Source organism: Daphnia pulex, chromosome 9, assembly GCF_021134715.1.
Source record: "Daphnia pulex isolate KAP4 chromosome 9, ASM2113471v1".
Lineage (NCBI taxonomy): Eukaryota > Metazoa > Arthropoda > Branchiopoda > Diplostraca > Daphniidae > Daphnia > Daphnia pulex.
Window position 1 is genome coordinate 7344825 of NC_060025.1, and position 16706 is coordinate 7361530.

General features: G+C 43.2%; 1 protein-coding gene across 6 annotated transcripts in view; it reads left to right on the forward strand.

Annotated features, from left to right (window-relative positions):
* LOC124202823 (nucleolysin TIAR-like) overlaps nt 1-14027 on the forward strand; it is a 58059-nt gene extending 44032 nt beyond the window's left edge. For 2 of the 6 annotated variants that reach the window (XM_046599264.1, XM_046599260.1), the window contains 7 exons: nt 3896-3983; nt 8559-8634; nt 9756-9855; nt 11976-12171; nt 12252-12378; nt 12473-12784; nt 12866-14027. In XM_046599264.1, coding sequence (XP_046455220.1) covers nt 3896-3983; nt 8559-8634; nt 9756-9855; nt 11976-12171; nt 12252-12378; nt 12473-12784; nt 12866-12883 — 917 coding nt within the window. In that variant the 3' untranslated portion in view covers nt 12884-14027. The remainder of the gene's footprint in view (nt 1-3895; nt 3984-8558; nt 8635-9755; nt 9856-11975; nt 12172-12251; nt 12379-12472; nt 12785-12865) is intronic. The other 4 variants (XM_046599265.1, XM_046599261.1, XM_046599266.1 and 1 more) reach the window with 2 other exon arrangements.
* Nucleotides 14028-16706: the final 2679 nt, after the last annotated feature.

The window sequence follows — 16706 nt, forward strand, 5'->3', positions numbered from 1 at the left end:
GAGTAGATCAAGTTGAAGAGATGAGAAGAGCAGAAGAAGAAGAAGAAGAAAAAAAGATGAGAGGATTTCCGGATTTTGTTTTTTTATTTTTTTGTCGGTATTTTTATATGTGTATTTTCGCTCTTTTATATGCGACAACTGGGGCGAGAGGAGGCAAGAAGGAGAAGAAGGAGAGTGTAGGGGGCCAATCCCTATTCTCGTTGCGTAAAAGGCGGACCGGGTTGTGGGGGGAATAGATACCCATCAGTTGATCAATGCTCGGTCGCAGCCAACCACACACACACATTGCGCTCGTATGTGTGTGTGTGTGTGTGTGTTGTGTGTATTTATTTATATCTGCGAGAAAAGGAGGGAAGAAAGAAGAAGAAGAAGAATTCGGAAGGAGTCTAGTTGTGGGGTTAGAAAAGAGGAGGATCTCTTCTTATTTTTTTTTCTCCTTTACTGGCCTTGTTCTTATCACGACGCCATCTTTTCTTTTTCCTCCCGAAAAAAAAAGAGGAAGGGGAGGGGGAGTAGAAGGGCGGAAGCAATAGGAGATGGCAGTTGCTTGAGGAGAGAGGGTCTTGTTTGTTAGTGCCATTGCTTTTGATTTGATCATCATTTTGAGCTTCTTCTTCTTCTTTTTTTATTTTATTTTTATTTTTTTTCACCATTCCATCCCATCCATCCATCCACCCCTTGGAGTACGGTGGGTTGCCGCCCGGCTGTTACTGTCACTAGCTCCTGATAATCCATCTTTGGAAGCTTCAGGGGTAGCAGTTGCAAGGATCAGGGGGAGAGGCTCCTGAGGGCTCCTTATTTGCCACCAAGAGTCAAAAGGGACTACTAGTAGCTAAAAAAGAAAAAGTCTAGCGGTTTGTGTGTTAGCCCTTTTTTACATCCGCCTGGATGATGCGGAGAGAGGCGGTGCCCGGTACTGTGGGGCGGAAGAAAAAAGCCGGCCAAGATGATCCATCCATCAGAGTCAATGAGAGCCACACAGAGTCAGATGTACACATATCTATCTATCCATCTATCTATCTCTATATTTTCTATTTATTAATATCGAATAGAGATCGAGAATAGGATCTACACATTTGATACGTCTATTACTCTTAAGGATCATTGGCAGAAGGAAATGTGAAGGAGCCTGGCGGGGGGGTTGATGCTCACATCTATCAAAAAGGATGTGGCGGCAATCGATTGGCTTGCACAGTGTGACACCCACATGCGAGCAGCACCGAGAGAGAGAGACTCTACGACCCCCTTCCGTATTCCACGGATCGGAAATCAGATCCTTCCTTTTTCTTTGGCCGTCAGTCTCGCGTGATGGCCAATTTTCATTTTGAGATTTTTTTGTTTCTCCTTTTGATTTTTGCCTCCTGTGACGGCTGTTTGCATCATTGATCATTCGGAAGATCGTCGAGTTCGATTTGGCCTTTTTGTGAGAGAGGGGAAGGGATCCCGCTGTTCAACTTATTTCCGTGAGAGCACCTGAAGCTCTATTTTTCATGGCCTTTGAATATTTGAGCTGCTGGAAAAAAAGAGGGATCCGTTGGTGACGTGTGTGTGTTGTTTCATTTCCCGTCATGTCATCCAATCTTGAATAGTTGTACGTTTCACAGGAGCTATTTCTCCTTTTGTTTTGACGTTCCTTCGTTCGTTCCTTCGTCCGGGCCCGGGTGGGGTGGGTTTTTATTTTTATATCGTTGCCCGGCCCTTTTTTGTTTTCTTTTTTTCATTATTCGCCATTAAGCGGACGGTATTGTGTGGCCAGCAGGAAAAGAAATAAAAGGGGGGAGTCACTTAATGGATCGACCCGATGATGATGATGATGTCGGGGGGGTATCGGTGGTCTAAATCACCTGCTTTTGAGTGTGTACAAGAGCTACTACTACTACTACCTCTCCCTTCCTGCGAAACTTTTTTGAGGTCGCCCCCACCGTTCACTCCCGCGTTGACGTGGAAACGCCCCTCCCGTGTGGAAAACGAGTCCCTCTAGAAAATCAAATAAAACAACCAAACCAAACCAAACAGAAAGAGGGAAGAAAAGTTTGACCGGGGGGTCGTAAAAAATGGGTGAAAAAAAAAATACGACAGAGAAACAAAAACGATAGGATAGAAGTCGTCAAGTCTCAATGGACTTGTTTATTTATTTCCGAAACAAAAAACTTTTACTTTCACGTTCGTTTTCTCCCGTTTGGTTGGGTTCCTCCTTGTTTCTTCTTTTACCATCTGGGACAAAAGTTTTGTATTACATCCCTCCCCCCTTTCGCCTGTTTAGTAAGATGGGGAGGGGAAAGTATTATGTGGAGCAAAATAGATATCTTTTGACAAACCCCAGCCCGATAGAGAAAGAGCGAAAGATAGAGAGAGAGAGAGAAAAGCATCTAATGTAAAAGGGGTCGTTCGGTTTTCGTTACTAACGGCCCAAAACATTAAGAAGAAGAGAAGAAAATAGGAGTCCTGCGTGTATTTCTCCCTCCTTCTATCAGTTTTGCCTTGCCCGGCCAGCAGCAGTCTCCAATGCCCACTTTGGCTCGTTGAACTCATTCTCGTCCCTCGCCGAAGAGTCGACTGAGAGAGAGAGAGAGAGAGAGAGAGAAATGATTGAAAAGACGCCCGGGCGTCGTTTGATGTCTCTCTTATTCTCTCGTTGTGTGTATCTTTTATTTGATTTTATTTAAAAAAAAAACGGGGGACGCCACTGTCTATCGAATCAAGTTGAGTATAGGCCCCTGTGTTGTGTGTGTGTGTACACACACACACGAATTGATCCATTGCTTTTTTTATATATATATATTTTTTATTCCTTTTTTTTTTTAAATCCGAAACATGAGGCCTCGATCCACGAAACGGGATTTGATGGATGTCGAGTAAAAAAAGAAGAAGAATAAAAGAGTCTCTTTTCATATTTTTTTTTCTTGTTGCCCGGCCCATGGCTGGTTGGGGGTGGGCTTTTGATGTATTTATTGCACTCCATTATGATATGCAGTTTAGAGATATATATTATTATTATTATTATTGTTATGATGATACAAGTGTAGAGAAACGTTTTTTTGCGACAGCCAGTGATGGAGGGCTGGCCCCCCAAAGTCTGAAATATATTTATGGTCGCGACCCCAAAAGTCTATATAAAACTTGGACGGACTAAAAAAAACAAGAAGAAGAAAAGAAAATGGGGGAAAACACAGACACACACAAAAATAGAAGAGAAAAACTTTTGTTTTCTTTTATTTTCTTCCGTTAAGTTTTTGCTGGTGGGGGGCTCTTGTGTCGTTTTTCTTCCGGTTTTTCCGTCTTTTTCTTCTCATCCGCCGCCAGCTGTTTTGATGTCGTTGTACGTAATCAGGAGGAACAGCCATTGATGGGTCGCCTAAATGGGAAACATTGGGAGAGCCACCTGACGACCATCTTCCATGTCTCGCCCCATCCATCCGCCGACGATCCATCGCCAATGGTTCCCTCGGCACATCAATGGCTCCCCCCTCTACTCCCATCTACTTTTTTCGTCTAAATCCCACGGTCATTGATCCGCCAGCTCCTTCGATCCTGGACGAACTTTTTCCTTCCTTTTTTCAAGTCAAAATCAACAGACGGTCGGCGGATGGAAACAAAAAAAAATCCGACCGTCTCTGTCTCTTTTAGAAAGTGGACGGCCCCTCCATCCATAAAATAAAAATGTACACACACAGACAGACACATATTTGGCCACTTTGCTAATACAAAGTCAATAGACGGTGGTGGCCGGGCCAGTGTGAGTGGACAATTCTTTAGTGTCAACATTCATTTGTTTCCAAGTCTCTCTCCTTCTCTAAGTTGATCGTTTGGGATTTTTCTTATTTAAAAAAAAAAGAAAGAAAGAAAGAAAATGAAATGTTATTAATATAATTTTGTAATTTTGTTTTCATTGCAGAACATTTCCACATTTTCGTGGGGGACCTGAGCCCGGAAATCGAGACGCACACGCTCCGCGACGCCTTCGCCGCTTTCGGAGAGATCTCGTAAGTTGACAACCAAATTATTTTAATTTGAAATCAAATTTAAATTTTTTCTTTTGGTTGGTTTGGTTGGTTGGGTGGTGGGGGGTTTGACCTATATTGTGTTGCGTGGGCCTGGGAGACGGTACACAAAAAAAGATGACTGTAACACAAATCACGAGGTTATATAACAGGGAGGAAGAGGATGGATGCCGGATAGAAATGCCGACTAAGCGATTTTCGTTTGTTATCGATTGCCGGAATGGCTTCTCCTCTCCTCTTCTTCTTCTCCTCCTCCTCCTCTTTTCTCTCCTTATACCAAACTCGGTTGAATTGAATCGACGCGGCGACATTTCTCGTTTCAAAGTGGACAAATCGAATTTCCCTATTGCGCATATCAGCAAGAGGGTTTTCCTCTATGTGTGCAAGGACGGACGGACGGACGGACGGACAAGGGAGGGGAGGGTTAGAGCGACGCCGGTCTTTCAAAGTTGGCTGCATTCTATTTCGGATGGAGAGAGAGTCCGCCCGCCTACGTGTGTATACGTAAGGGGGCTGGGCACATAGACAGACAGACTGGGCAAGAGACGCCGAGAGTTTGTGAGCTCGTCTCTCTGATGTCGACGGGCGACTTTTCAGTCGTCGGTGGGTTGGGTTGGGTGGAAAGGGAGGTGGATGAGAGACTTAAAGGGTAAAAGCGACGCTTGCATACAGAAGCTTTCTAGAGTGGAAAGTTGGGCCAGCAAGGAGTGGGGAGGAGCTTATTTTGTTTTGTTTTTTTCGAGTCAACTTTGGAGTCGAGACCTCCGTGTCCGTCTATGAAATCCAGACACAAGTCGTCGTTTTCACGACCAAATCCAATTGTCGCCCGTCTGATCAATTTGCGCCCGATTTTTTTTTTTTCAAAAGTTTATTTTTTGTTTTTATTTTCCCTCCAGAATAAAAAAATCTAATCAAATCAATTGTAATTGTTATTGTGCGTCTAGGTCGGGGTGGAAAGAGATGAAATCCTCCCCCAAAAAATTTTTTATTTTTGATAGACGTTTACTAGTAAAAATAAAATGATTATTGTCTGACTGTTGTGTGGGCTCGGTCGGGAGGGTTTGATGGCGCCAGTTGTGGTGGGGGGAGGCGTTGGTGCGGCAAAACTGAATCGATGATGGCCGCTCCTTTTCTTTTTTTGTTATCCTTTACACGGCCGGGCCGGGCCGGGCTGGGCCGCCACCACCACACAGACGATATATATGAAATGACGAGCTCGCATCAACACTACTACTACCACCCTCCAAATAAATAAAAGAAACTGTTTAGTATTCGACTGGGCCGTCGCCTTCGTGAGCGTTTTTACCTATCGCTCCTCTTTTCTTACAGCATCTTCTTCTTCCTCTTATTCTTCTTCCGTTTTTTTTCTTTTATTTGCTCTCCCCCCCCCATTGGGCAATCCGAGCACATTCACTCATTTATCACCATTTTCTCGATCCCTTTCTTCTTCATAGGGGAAGCAGAAGGAGTGGGGTGGGTGGTATATTATTTGATGTGTGTACCATTTTCTTTTCCATGTCTTGATCCCACTTTTTTCTTTCTTTCTTTCTTTCTTTCTTGCTGGTGGTGGTGGTGGAGGGGACGAAAGCCTTGGCGTCGTCAGCCCGTTATTTATGTGTTTGTTTGATTTATGTTTACGGGGGGGAAGTCTGGGCGCCCGGCCCGGCTCGGCTCGGCTCGCCGGCCCGCCAAAAGACGCTGGGCAAATCCGACGCGCCCTTGACGACCATTTCGCGGGTTTCTGGACAAACACATATAACCTACCCCCACTTGCACGACAACCCCCCAAAAAAAAGTTTAAACGAAGAAAAATAAGGAATCTTGAAATTGATCCATTGCCGGAATAGTAGAGGAGGGGAGGAGGGTGGAGGAGGAGGAGATCAAAGGCCGCCGGAATATAATAAATTAGAAAAAAATAAAAACAGGAATGTTTTTGGGTGGGGTGGGGGGAAATTCCTCGAGTGAACGACGGCGTGAAGGCGCACTAAGAGAAAGTCGACGGACGAAAGTGTTCCCAGTCTTTTTTGCCTGGGTATTTTCTAATATGTCGAGCTGGGGGCTGGGGGGAAGGGAAGAGAGGGAGGAACGGACCGAGTTGAACTCCCCCACCCGCTCGTGCGTGTTTTTCTTTTTTCTTTTCTTATTTTCTTTTCTTTTCACTTGTCTCGATTTATAAATGGGCGGAGAAAAGCGACTCCGGATGCGAGGGGGGAGACGGGGCCGGCCCCAGCGTCGTCGGCGTTTTCTCATTAAAAGGCCATTCTTGATGATGATGGCATTTGCATTTTCGTCCTCTTCTTCTTCTTCTTCTTCGTCTTCTCTTGTTTGTAGGGGCCTCCTCCTTGTGTAATGCAAATTCTTCATCCCCCCCACCACCACCAACCACCCACCATTTTCTCAGTCCCGCGGGTCTTTCGAGACCCGAAATTGCCGCTGTCCTTTTTAGTCGTCGTCGTCGTGAAATCCCCCGCTAAAAAAATAAAATTCCTCCCCGAACAAATCGCAAAGTTCGTCGGGGCTACTTTACTCACCCCCCCTCCCCTCCCCCTTTATTTGTGACACGCGTGTGTAAGGTTTTAGCTCGCGCCCGTTCCTCGTAATCAAATCACCCGACCGGTTCAATTTCTTTTTGGGAAAAACAGTTTGGATAGTAGTGATAGGAAAGAGTATGATTGAAACCGCCACGACTGGTGCGGTGGTTGCTTGGTACTACACCCAACTACACCAGCATTTTTGTTTTGTTGCCACCGGGAATAGAGAGAGGTAGGAGGGGTAGGGAGAGAAAAGGGGGGGGGGAAGTCTTTGGCTTTTGCATTTGCCCTGGTTAGTTGCTTTTCATATTGATTTAATAACGTTAATCACCCGAGCTGAGAGTAGAGCGCGCTCTCTATGTGTAGTCTCTCTCTAGCTCTTTTGCTGCTCTAGCCGTGTCATGAATAATTCCTTTTGGAATCAATCTCTCCGCATATATATATACATACATACAGCGACTTCCCACCCACCCAAACCCCACCACCTCATTTCCTCCTCTCCCTCCCATCGTTCTATTCCCTTTTTGTATTTTTCATTTTGGGGTTATGCGCGTGTAATGCTCGTACGCTTCCACCACACGACGTCGACGTCGACGACGACGACGCCCTTTTATTCCACCGTCTTTTGTTTTCGCCTCACGCCACCGAGATTCCTCCGTACGGGTTGGGGGAAAGGAGGAAGAAGGAAAAAAAATTCGGGAGGTCCTTTATGATTATGATTATTATTTTCTTCTTCTTTTCTTGGGGGGTTCACTCTTCACCTCGGCGCCGCCGACCAATAAGTCGATATCATCGGAAACTATTCACGTCTCTCGACTCTGGGGGTGGTGCTGGTTGGGGGTTGGGAATAGAGATGGGCGAAGGAGAAGAAGAAGGAGAAGAAGAAGCTGAAGAAGCTGGAAGGGCAGAAAGAGAAACTGACAGAAGAAGCGAGAGCGTGAGGAGAGAGCGGGAGAGCTGGGGAGCTGGGAGAGTTGGTCCGATGGGAGCGTCACGTTTCTGATTGCAACTCGGTTGTATTGCGTCATAACGACCATTCCCGACTTTTTCTTCATCTTCTTCTTTTCTCCCCCTCCACCACCCTCTTTTGATTCCTCCTCCCTCCCTCCTTCCCCCTATCCTTGTATTCGTGAAGGAGCTGAGGAATTCATCGCCATTGCGTTTCACGCCACATTGGACAGGAATGGTTTGATTCCCTCATTCTTCCCTCACGCAGTTCTTCTTCTTTTTTTTTCTTTTTTTTTCTTCTTCTCCTCTTTGCTTCCTCTTTCTCACTTGGCTGACGCCCCGAGATTAGGAATAAGCGATGCGAATTCACGAGAGCGACGTCTTCTTCTCTCCTTTTTTCTGATTTCTTTTTTTTTTCTTTCTTTTTTTATTATCCAAAAACCGTAGAAATACATCAAATGATATCGATGGAAATAAAAGATGGTGGCTGCAATGGCCCCAAATAAATAAAACAACGTCTCAACAAGAGCGACACGCCCCCCGTTCAAATCACATGTCAAGGGATTAGGCAACAAATAAATAAGAAGCCGGGACTTTTTCTTCCTCCCTTTTTTTTTTTCTTTTGCTCACCAGTCGACATCAATGTCAATTTTTTCTCTTTTTATTTTTTTATTTAAGATGTGTCAATCTTCTTCTTTCTTCTTATTTTTTGATACCCAGCGCGCTAGAGAGAGAGTTGACTTGATGGCCGGCATGAATCACGGACAGGGCTTTTTCCTTCATTTTGTTGGAAACTTGAGATGATTGCGTCTGTCTCTCAGCACAGCCACTGGTCGTATTAACAAGTAAATGGGTGACGCCATCCCAAGGACATTTTCCTTGGGATCTTTTTTCAAAGGGGGTGGGTGTCGTTGGCCGCTGTTGCCACGGCCGGCCGTCCTCTCCTACAATGAAAAAGACAATATATATTGTGTGTTCTTATTTTGACTTTGTGTCGAGAAAAAATGACGCTGATTGACCCAATCATTTATTAATTCAATGTCTTTGATTTGATTTGATTTTTTCGATGGAAATGCAGAGACTGCCGTGTGGTGCGAGACCCCCAGACGCTCAAATCCAAAGGCTACGGATTCGTTTCATTCGTCAAGAAGTCGGTAAGAAAAAAAAATTTTTGATTAAGAAGAAGCTAAGAAGAACCTTCTGTTAACAAACAAAAGAGGAAAGAGAGAGAGAGAGAGAGATCAGTGTCAAGGACCTTATCTTTGGCTGCTGCGGCTACTACCCCCGGCCTCGTTTTTCTCTCTATTTTTTTGTTGTTTTCTTGACTTCCAAATGGCGTATTTCGGTATTTTCTTATTCTCTCCTTATCGATCCTCATATCTTTTTCTCTCTTTCTCCTTGCTGTTGTTGCTGTTGTTGTTGTTGTCGCTCCTCCCTTTTTTGTTTTCTTCTTTTCCTCGAGCTCTTTTCCCTCTCCGCGTGTGTGTGTGTATATATTCCCCAAAGCTCTGGCCAACTAATTGAGATCCTGATGGATTTCTTTTCTCTCTCTCGCTTCCCTTTTTCGTTTTCTGTCGGCGCGGGTTTGGCTGCTCCCATCTATACATCCCCTCTCTCTCGGGCATGGACTCTCGCTTGGTTTTGTTTTTGTTTTTTGGTGGGGTTGTTTACAGCCATGCAAGATTGGGATTCTATTAAGCTCCTCCTTTCTGGCTTTGGTTGCCTTTTACCACCACCACCACCACCACCACGACGGCCACCGCCATTTCTCTCTCCCTTTTTGTTTTTGATTGCAAACCAAAAGAATTGCAGAGAGAATATATAGTCTACGACGGCGACTAGACTCTCTATCTAGTTCTAGAGCTGCTTTTCTCTTTGGGCTTTGGCTCTGTTCTCTCTCTCTCCACTTCCGCCGAAAAGGGCTGTATGTGTGTACGTATATATATATATATATGTACACGTTCCGGCTGACTTTCTCTCTCCTTTGGGGATTGTGTATATCTCTTTTTTTCTTTCCCCCTTTTTCTTCTTCTCTCTGCGTGTGTGTTGCTGCTCCTCCTTGTTCCTCTATTTTGCTCTCGACGGCCATGAGCAGCCGACTGAAGGGGAGGGGGGTTGGGGGTGGTGGATCTCCTTTTTTATGTCTCTGATCCATCGTGTGTGAGCTTTACTCTACTTTGAGAGAGAGAGAAAAAAAAATGTTTTTTTTGTTTTTGTTTCTACTTTTTTTGGGGTTGTTTTTATTTATTTTTTTTCTTTGTATTTTTGTTTCTAGGACGCTGAGAACGCCATCGCCGGAATGAACGGACAGTGGCTCGGCACTAGGGCCATCCGCACCAACTGGGCCACCCGTAAACCACCGGCCCCGAAAGATGGTAAGTCTCTTGATATTTTGTCTTTTTCAACTTTTTTTTTTCTCTTTTTGCCATTTTCTTCTCTCCGACTTAGCCTTTCTTTATCCCTGGACATTGTGTATGTGTACAATCTTTCACACACACACACACACACACACATACATATAAGCTTGAGTAGTATGGTTGTTTTGACTTGATATTTTTGAATGAAATTCGCCCAGAGCTCCCGGCGAGAAAGAAAAGAAATATTGGCCAGCTAGTTTCTTTTTTGTATATGTCGTACATTAGATCAAGTCCATATTTTTTCTCCCTTTTTTTATATATTCCGCTCGAGGTTATTCCGCTCCTTTTTTTCCTTCTTGGTCCGTTCCGTGTCTCTGGAGAGACCCAAGCAGTTGGATGGAAAGGGGGGAGGGAAAGAGAGACACACTTGTACAGCCAATATCACTCTGAACTTTTTTTCTTTTCTTTCTACTCGAGTTGCGTGTGCTCTTTCTTTTTCTTCACTCTCTCGAGTCTTTTGTTTCGTTTTTCCCTTGTCCATCGGACGCCCGTCTCGATGGACCGTGGGCATTTGGCCATGGCCGAAAGCTTTCAAGAAAAAGCATCACCCCAAACCATATAGAAAGGAAGCGACTCGAGTAAAAACAAAAAGTAAAAATATAAAAAAAAGACACACGAGAGGACCGCAGAGGAGTGCGTGAATCGTGTCGCCACCCACCAATTTCTTTTTCCTACTCGCAACTCTTTTTTTTTTCTTATTCTTCCATCTTTTGCGAGAGATATATATATACAAATAAATATAATATTATATATATACCCGAACAGCCGGCCTTATAGATAGGATGTAATAGGAGTAAAGAAAGGAATGAAACAATATTCGTACCAAGTTCTTTTCTTTTCTTTCCAACTTTCCTGAGAAAGTGGAGAAGGCCATTCTTTGGAGTAGATGTTGTGCAGATGCTGCCCCTTTTCTTTTTACGGGCCAGCTTCTTCTTCTTCTTCCTACTCCATCCGGATTCTTTCCAGCATTATTGATTGAAATATTAGCCTCTCTTTAGACTCTCTGCACAAGCATTTTATAGACCCACACACACACAGAGACATGGATTGCATAGAAATGGTTGGGTCTCTCTTTTCTCTTGAGGGCCGGCTCTCTCTCTCTCTCTCACTGCCGGAGCTGTCGGAATGGGTAAAAAGGGGCGTGCTGGATGTGCCGACCGTACATTTATACCGGAAAAAAAAGAAATAAGAGAGAAAGAGAGATGGATATTATACACCCATCTATCTATCTCTTATGTATTTGAAGATCTATTTATATAAATAGATATATATATATATACATTCGTATAGTCGGTCTATTCTATAAGCAAGAGCGAGCGGCCGGCTGAGCGACATGGAAAGAGAAGAGACAGGACCCTGCCCACTTCTCCGTTCATGATGGATCGCGTGATCGTTTCTAGGAAAGAAAAAAAAAAACCCAGCGAGTGGCGGAGGGGTTACACACACATACACTGCTCTCTTTTCCGTCTCTTTCGCTTGGCCGGGCGGTCGCTTCTCTTCTTCTTCTCTTTTCAACCAGAGAATCAACCGACCGACTGGGCCGGCCTCCCTTCTTTCTTTCTTCCCCCCTTTCCCCCCTCGTTCCCGGTTGCTTATAAGCTGACACTGGAATATTTCTGATTTCATGTTCATATCATTCGAGTTGCGAAGCGACTGGCTTTTCACTTTTCTCCTCACAAGCCCGTCCCGTCCGTCCGCACTAGGCGTCTTTGATTGTGTCGTGTGTGTGTGTGTGTGTGAGGGGGGAGGGGGTCTCTCTTGTATTACGCTTGGAAGGAGACGGATCGATGTCCGGACGGAATATAACACACACAGAATATACACAGAATTATTATTTTTCTTCTTTTTTACCACCGAGTCGTTGCCCGCTGGCCGCCGAACATGACGATTTGGTGTGTGTGTGTGTGTGTAACCTCACAGTTATATTACAAGGATAACTGATGACAATGTCCGTTATTTCATTCTTTTCTTTCTTTCTCTTTTGCTTTGCTTTATTTCCCTTTTTGTTGTGTTTTGTTATTTTTCCTTTCTTGGTTTTTTCCTTTTTTTTTTCTTTTTTTTTCATTTCGTTCCTGCGGGCGCGTTTTTCTCAGCCGGATCCAAACCCATGTCGTACGAGGAAGTCTTTGGCCAGTCATCCTCCACCAACTGCACCGTCTACTGCGGCAATTTGGCCCAGGGATCGACCGAGGAGGCCCTGCAGAAGATTTTCGGACCCTACGGTCAGATCCAGGAGATCCGGGTCTTCAAGGACAAGGGATACGCCTTTATCAGGTGAGGACCCATAATTTTTCTCTTTTTCTTTCTCTCGCACTTTTGGTGAATGTTTTCATTAATTTTTTTAATTCGCCCAGATTCGCGTCGAAAGAGTCGGCCACGCAAGCCATCGTCTCGGTCCACAATACCGACCTCAACGGTCAAAATGTCAAATGCTCCTGGGGTAAGGAGCCCGGAGAGCCGGGTAGCGCTAACAATGCCCAGGTACGCTGAATTATTTCACATGAGACTGGTCGCAATGAATTCTAATTTGGTTATTAATTGATTTCATTTTTGAATTTTGATTGGGAAAAAGCAGCTGATGACAGGCGGATTGGGACCGACCAACACGCAGTACCCGTACGGCTACAACCAGGGCATGAGCTACTGGTACCCGGGCGGGTACCCGCCGCAGATGCAGTCGCAGTTTGTGCAAGGGATGCAGGGCTATGCGGCCTACGGCCAGTTTGCCGGCTACCAGCCCGGCATGGGCATGCAGCTGCCGGGCGGCTGGCAGAGCGTTCAGGCTCAGGCCGGAGCTGGCCAGCAGATGGCAGCGGCCGCCGCCGCTGCCGCCGCCGCCTCCCAGCAGGGCGGTATGGTGGCCTCCTACCCCATTCAGCAATTCCAGGTATTTCCGCACCTGGCCGTTCACCAAAGCGCCCTCACCCTCTGACGCACAGAGGCAGACGGGAAAACACTCTTAAAAAAGGATTCCAATTTCATTTAGGATCAGTGATGAGGATGATGACACAGCTTGATCATGACGACGAGGCACTTGGCGCGAAACGACAGAGAAACTGATGACACGGGGGAAAAAACAGAATCAGAGAAAAAATCAGAGACAGAAAAAGTTTATATTGTGTGCGAGCCGTCAGCGGGAGAAAGAAAAACTAACTAAACAAAACAAAAATCATTAAAACAATTCGTCGAGTATTGAGGACTGGAAAGAAAAACAAAATCAACACGCGGGAGAAATTACGAGAGGAAAAACAAAAAAAAACAATTCTTTAAATCAATTACAAGAAATGGCAATTTTTGGAAGCAGACGAAGGATGGAGGAGGAACTGCAGAGAAGCCGGTCGCAACGAAAAAGAAAAAAAAAATTGAGAAGTCAAAAAGTGAAATGCGAAACACAAAAAAAAATTAATTAATAATTCAAAAATAAAATTTACAAAATGTGGTGATGACTAAAAAAAACAAAAACAATACTGTGGTGGTGCTGCTGCTGTTGTTGTTGGTGTTGCGGCGGCGCTTTTGATTGCAAAAGAAAAATAATAGTTAACAAAAAAAAAATCAAATACAAAAAATTACGAGAAACATACCAACACGACGGGAGACAGGCAAAGAAATGTTGGTGACTAAAAAATTAGGGTTATGTCTAAATTTGTCGATCATTTTTTTTTTCTCTTCACGAAAGACGGTCGTTGAGTGGCGAAGAAATTTAACGAGCTGAGAGGGAACGGGGGGGGGGGATCAAATGAGTTTATACAGATGCGCGCATTTTCATCTCACGTTTTTCATTTCATTCACACACGTTTCATTCACCCCCCCCCCCCACTCCTTCCCCCTACAACCATCTCATTTCGACACACTGATACACACCCCACACACTTCATACACACCCACACACACACAATCGCCATTTGACACAGACGAGGAGGAGGTGAAAGAAGAAAAGAAAAAAAAGGGAATTTGACCTAAACGAGCAAATGAAGAATAAAATTTCCTTCTTTATTTTGTTCGCACACAATTTCTTTTTCTTTTTTTTTTAATTATTTGTTTCGAAATCATGATTATTTGCGTATAAAACAAAAAAATTGAAGAGGAGTTGCAGTTTGAGGTGAGACAAAATACATGAGTTCGCAAATTAAGTTTTTATTATTTTATGTTTTTTTTCTTTTTAGGTTAATTTAAATTTTGGTTATTTTATTTTAATTTTTTTTTAAATGATGTCAGGTCGGGCTGAAAATGGTCCCCCCCCCTAAAAAACTCCCCGTATTTATAACACAGCGTAATAAATATAAGAGTCTACCAGTATACAATTTATATGCATACGACAATATGTATGTGTAACATATATTGCGATTGCGTGCGCGTCGCGGTGCTCTCTGGGTTTTTAACTGTCCCTCCCCCCAACCATTATTCTTTTTTATTTATTTATTTTTTATTTTTTTGGCTGGGATCTTGGGCTGGGTGCGTGTTGATTTCTAGTGTTGTGTGTACGAGTGGAGTTCCGTGTGTTATCCCCCCCTCCCCTTCCTCACCAGAAATCAAGAATACAAACACAAAATAGTTCAATACAATCAAACAATTTAAAATAACATCCAAATGAGTGAGAGAGAAAAAACAAGCCCTCCACTTCCCTCGTATTTCTTCCAATTCCAGACGACGTCCTCGGCGTGAGAGAAAACAAAAACAAAATTCCTTTGATTTTTTTTTTCTTTTTCAATTTAAATCTCCCGCCGTAGTAGGGAGGGATCGATTTTGGTTGTTATCACTTGGTGATTGTTGCTTCCTCGAAATATTTGGTTACAAATGGAGTGTGTGACTGTGTGTCCTTGTGCGTGGGGAGTCAATATTTGTGTTTTCTCCGAAAACGCGGGAAGGAAAGAAAAATAACCTGAAGTTGAAAAACAAGAATTCTCCCATTCCTATCGCGTCTCTTTTTGTCTCTTGTGTTTTTCCTCTCCACCCATTTGACAAAACGAAAAAAATCCTGCTCACCGGATTCCTCCTCCTTCTTATATTTTTCATTTGAAACTACAACCGACGGTTTCCAGGCAGGAATTGTTCTCTCCCCCCAAAAAAACTCTTCTTTTCCCTCCATGAAGGGAATCTACCAAAAACTAAGAAAAAAAAAACTAAAATATAAAATATATATGATAACTGTGCGTGTTTGCGTGCGTGAGATCAATGTCACTGTTGACGTCATCATCCGGAGCTTTTTCTGATACGGGGAAAGAAAAAAGAAGAAAAAACAAAAAAATAAAAAAATTTGTGTGTTTGTTTGTTTTCGGTTTAGATCTGTTGTTCTGTTTGTTTGTTTGTTGTTTGTTTGCTGGAGGGGGTATAGGTTAGGAGGAAAGATGCAGATGTTGAGGAGATATATAACCTAGGTGAGTTGAAAGGGTGTGGGTGGAAGGGAAAAAAGATTGGCCCCTGCGTGAATCGATTCCCCCCCGTTATTCCGGAATAGCCGAGTTGTTACGAGTCCCCAGGTTGTAATAGATGCCGGAGAGAACATCAATTTTTTTGTTTTTTATCTTCGCGGAAAAAGTAAACGAAGACAAAAATTTGTTTCTTTTGATGTGTCAAAAGAAACACCCCCTCCCTTATGTTGTTGAAAAATTCTGTTTGCGTAAAAACCCCCCGAGATGGAAAACAAAAAAAGAAAAATAGAAATATTATTATTGGTAGTTTACTAGAGGGTATTCCAGTTTAGAATTGTAGAAATTTGGATGGGCACGGCGCGCTTTTATATTGTCTCTTGTATCGGTTTCGGGAAAAAGAAGAAGAAAAAATAATTATCCGTGCTAATTCAAATGATTATGATGATTATTTTCGTTGGAATAAAAACAAAAAATAATGGAAAATAAACACACTGCCCTCCTCATAATTCCCCATTGAATCCCAACTACACACAAGTACACACACACTACACATACAGTCGATTTTTTTTTTGAAACACGCGTACAGTATTCTATAAGTGAATGGGCTTTTATTTTTCACTAACTCTTCCTTTGTCGGAGATATCGTGTGTTTTTTTATTTGTCCGATTTGAATTTTTTGTTTATGAATGTCAATTTTTAATTTCTAGGGAAAAAATTTGAACTTGGAGATTTACTTTCCCAATTTTGATTTGCAATTAAAATTCTAGCGACAATTCGGGAAGAAAAATTGGGATTCAGCGTGATTGTGTGCGTGTGCACGTATGTGTGTGTATAACCGTTTGTATAAGCTCTCTCTCCCCCCGTGCAGTTAGATTTTTACAAAAAGAGGCAAATGTTAACCCCCCACCCCACCCCCAACATACACACACAAATAAAATTTACAACCCAACTCTCTTCTCTCCATGTTACCCGTCAACTTGGACCTCCTGAAAAATTGTGTTCCAGACAAAAAACGAGTAGACTATGAGGAGTGAAGAAAGAAAAAAAGAAACAGCAACAACAACCCGGAAATTGTTTTTTTTTCTTTTGTTTGAATACTAAACAGTGTACAACTGAACTCATTGCTAATAACTATTATAAACCTAAAACTAAGTTTCTATCGCTGCTGCTGCTGCTGTGTTTTTGCCGTGTGTGTTGTACGAATGATTTGTTGAAAACAGTCAAAAGTTGTGACGATGAATTTGAAGCGTGCGCTGGGAACCAAAAAAAGAAGAAAATAAAATAAATAAACAAAAGATGAAGAAAAACAAAATTCTTTTCAATTCTTTTTCAAATATTATTCACTCGTTGGCTTCTATTGGTCCTGTAGAGAATCTTACTGTGGTGGTTTCGGTTGCCAAAATTATTTATCTGCGTAGGTATTTATCTAAACTTTGATCT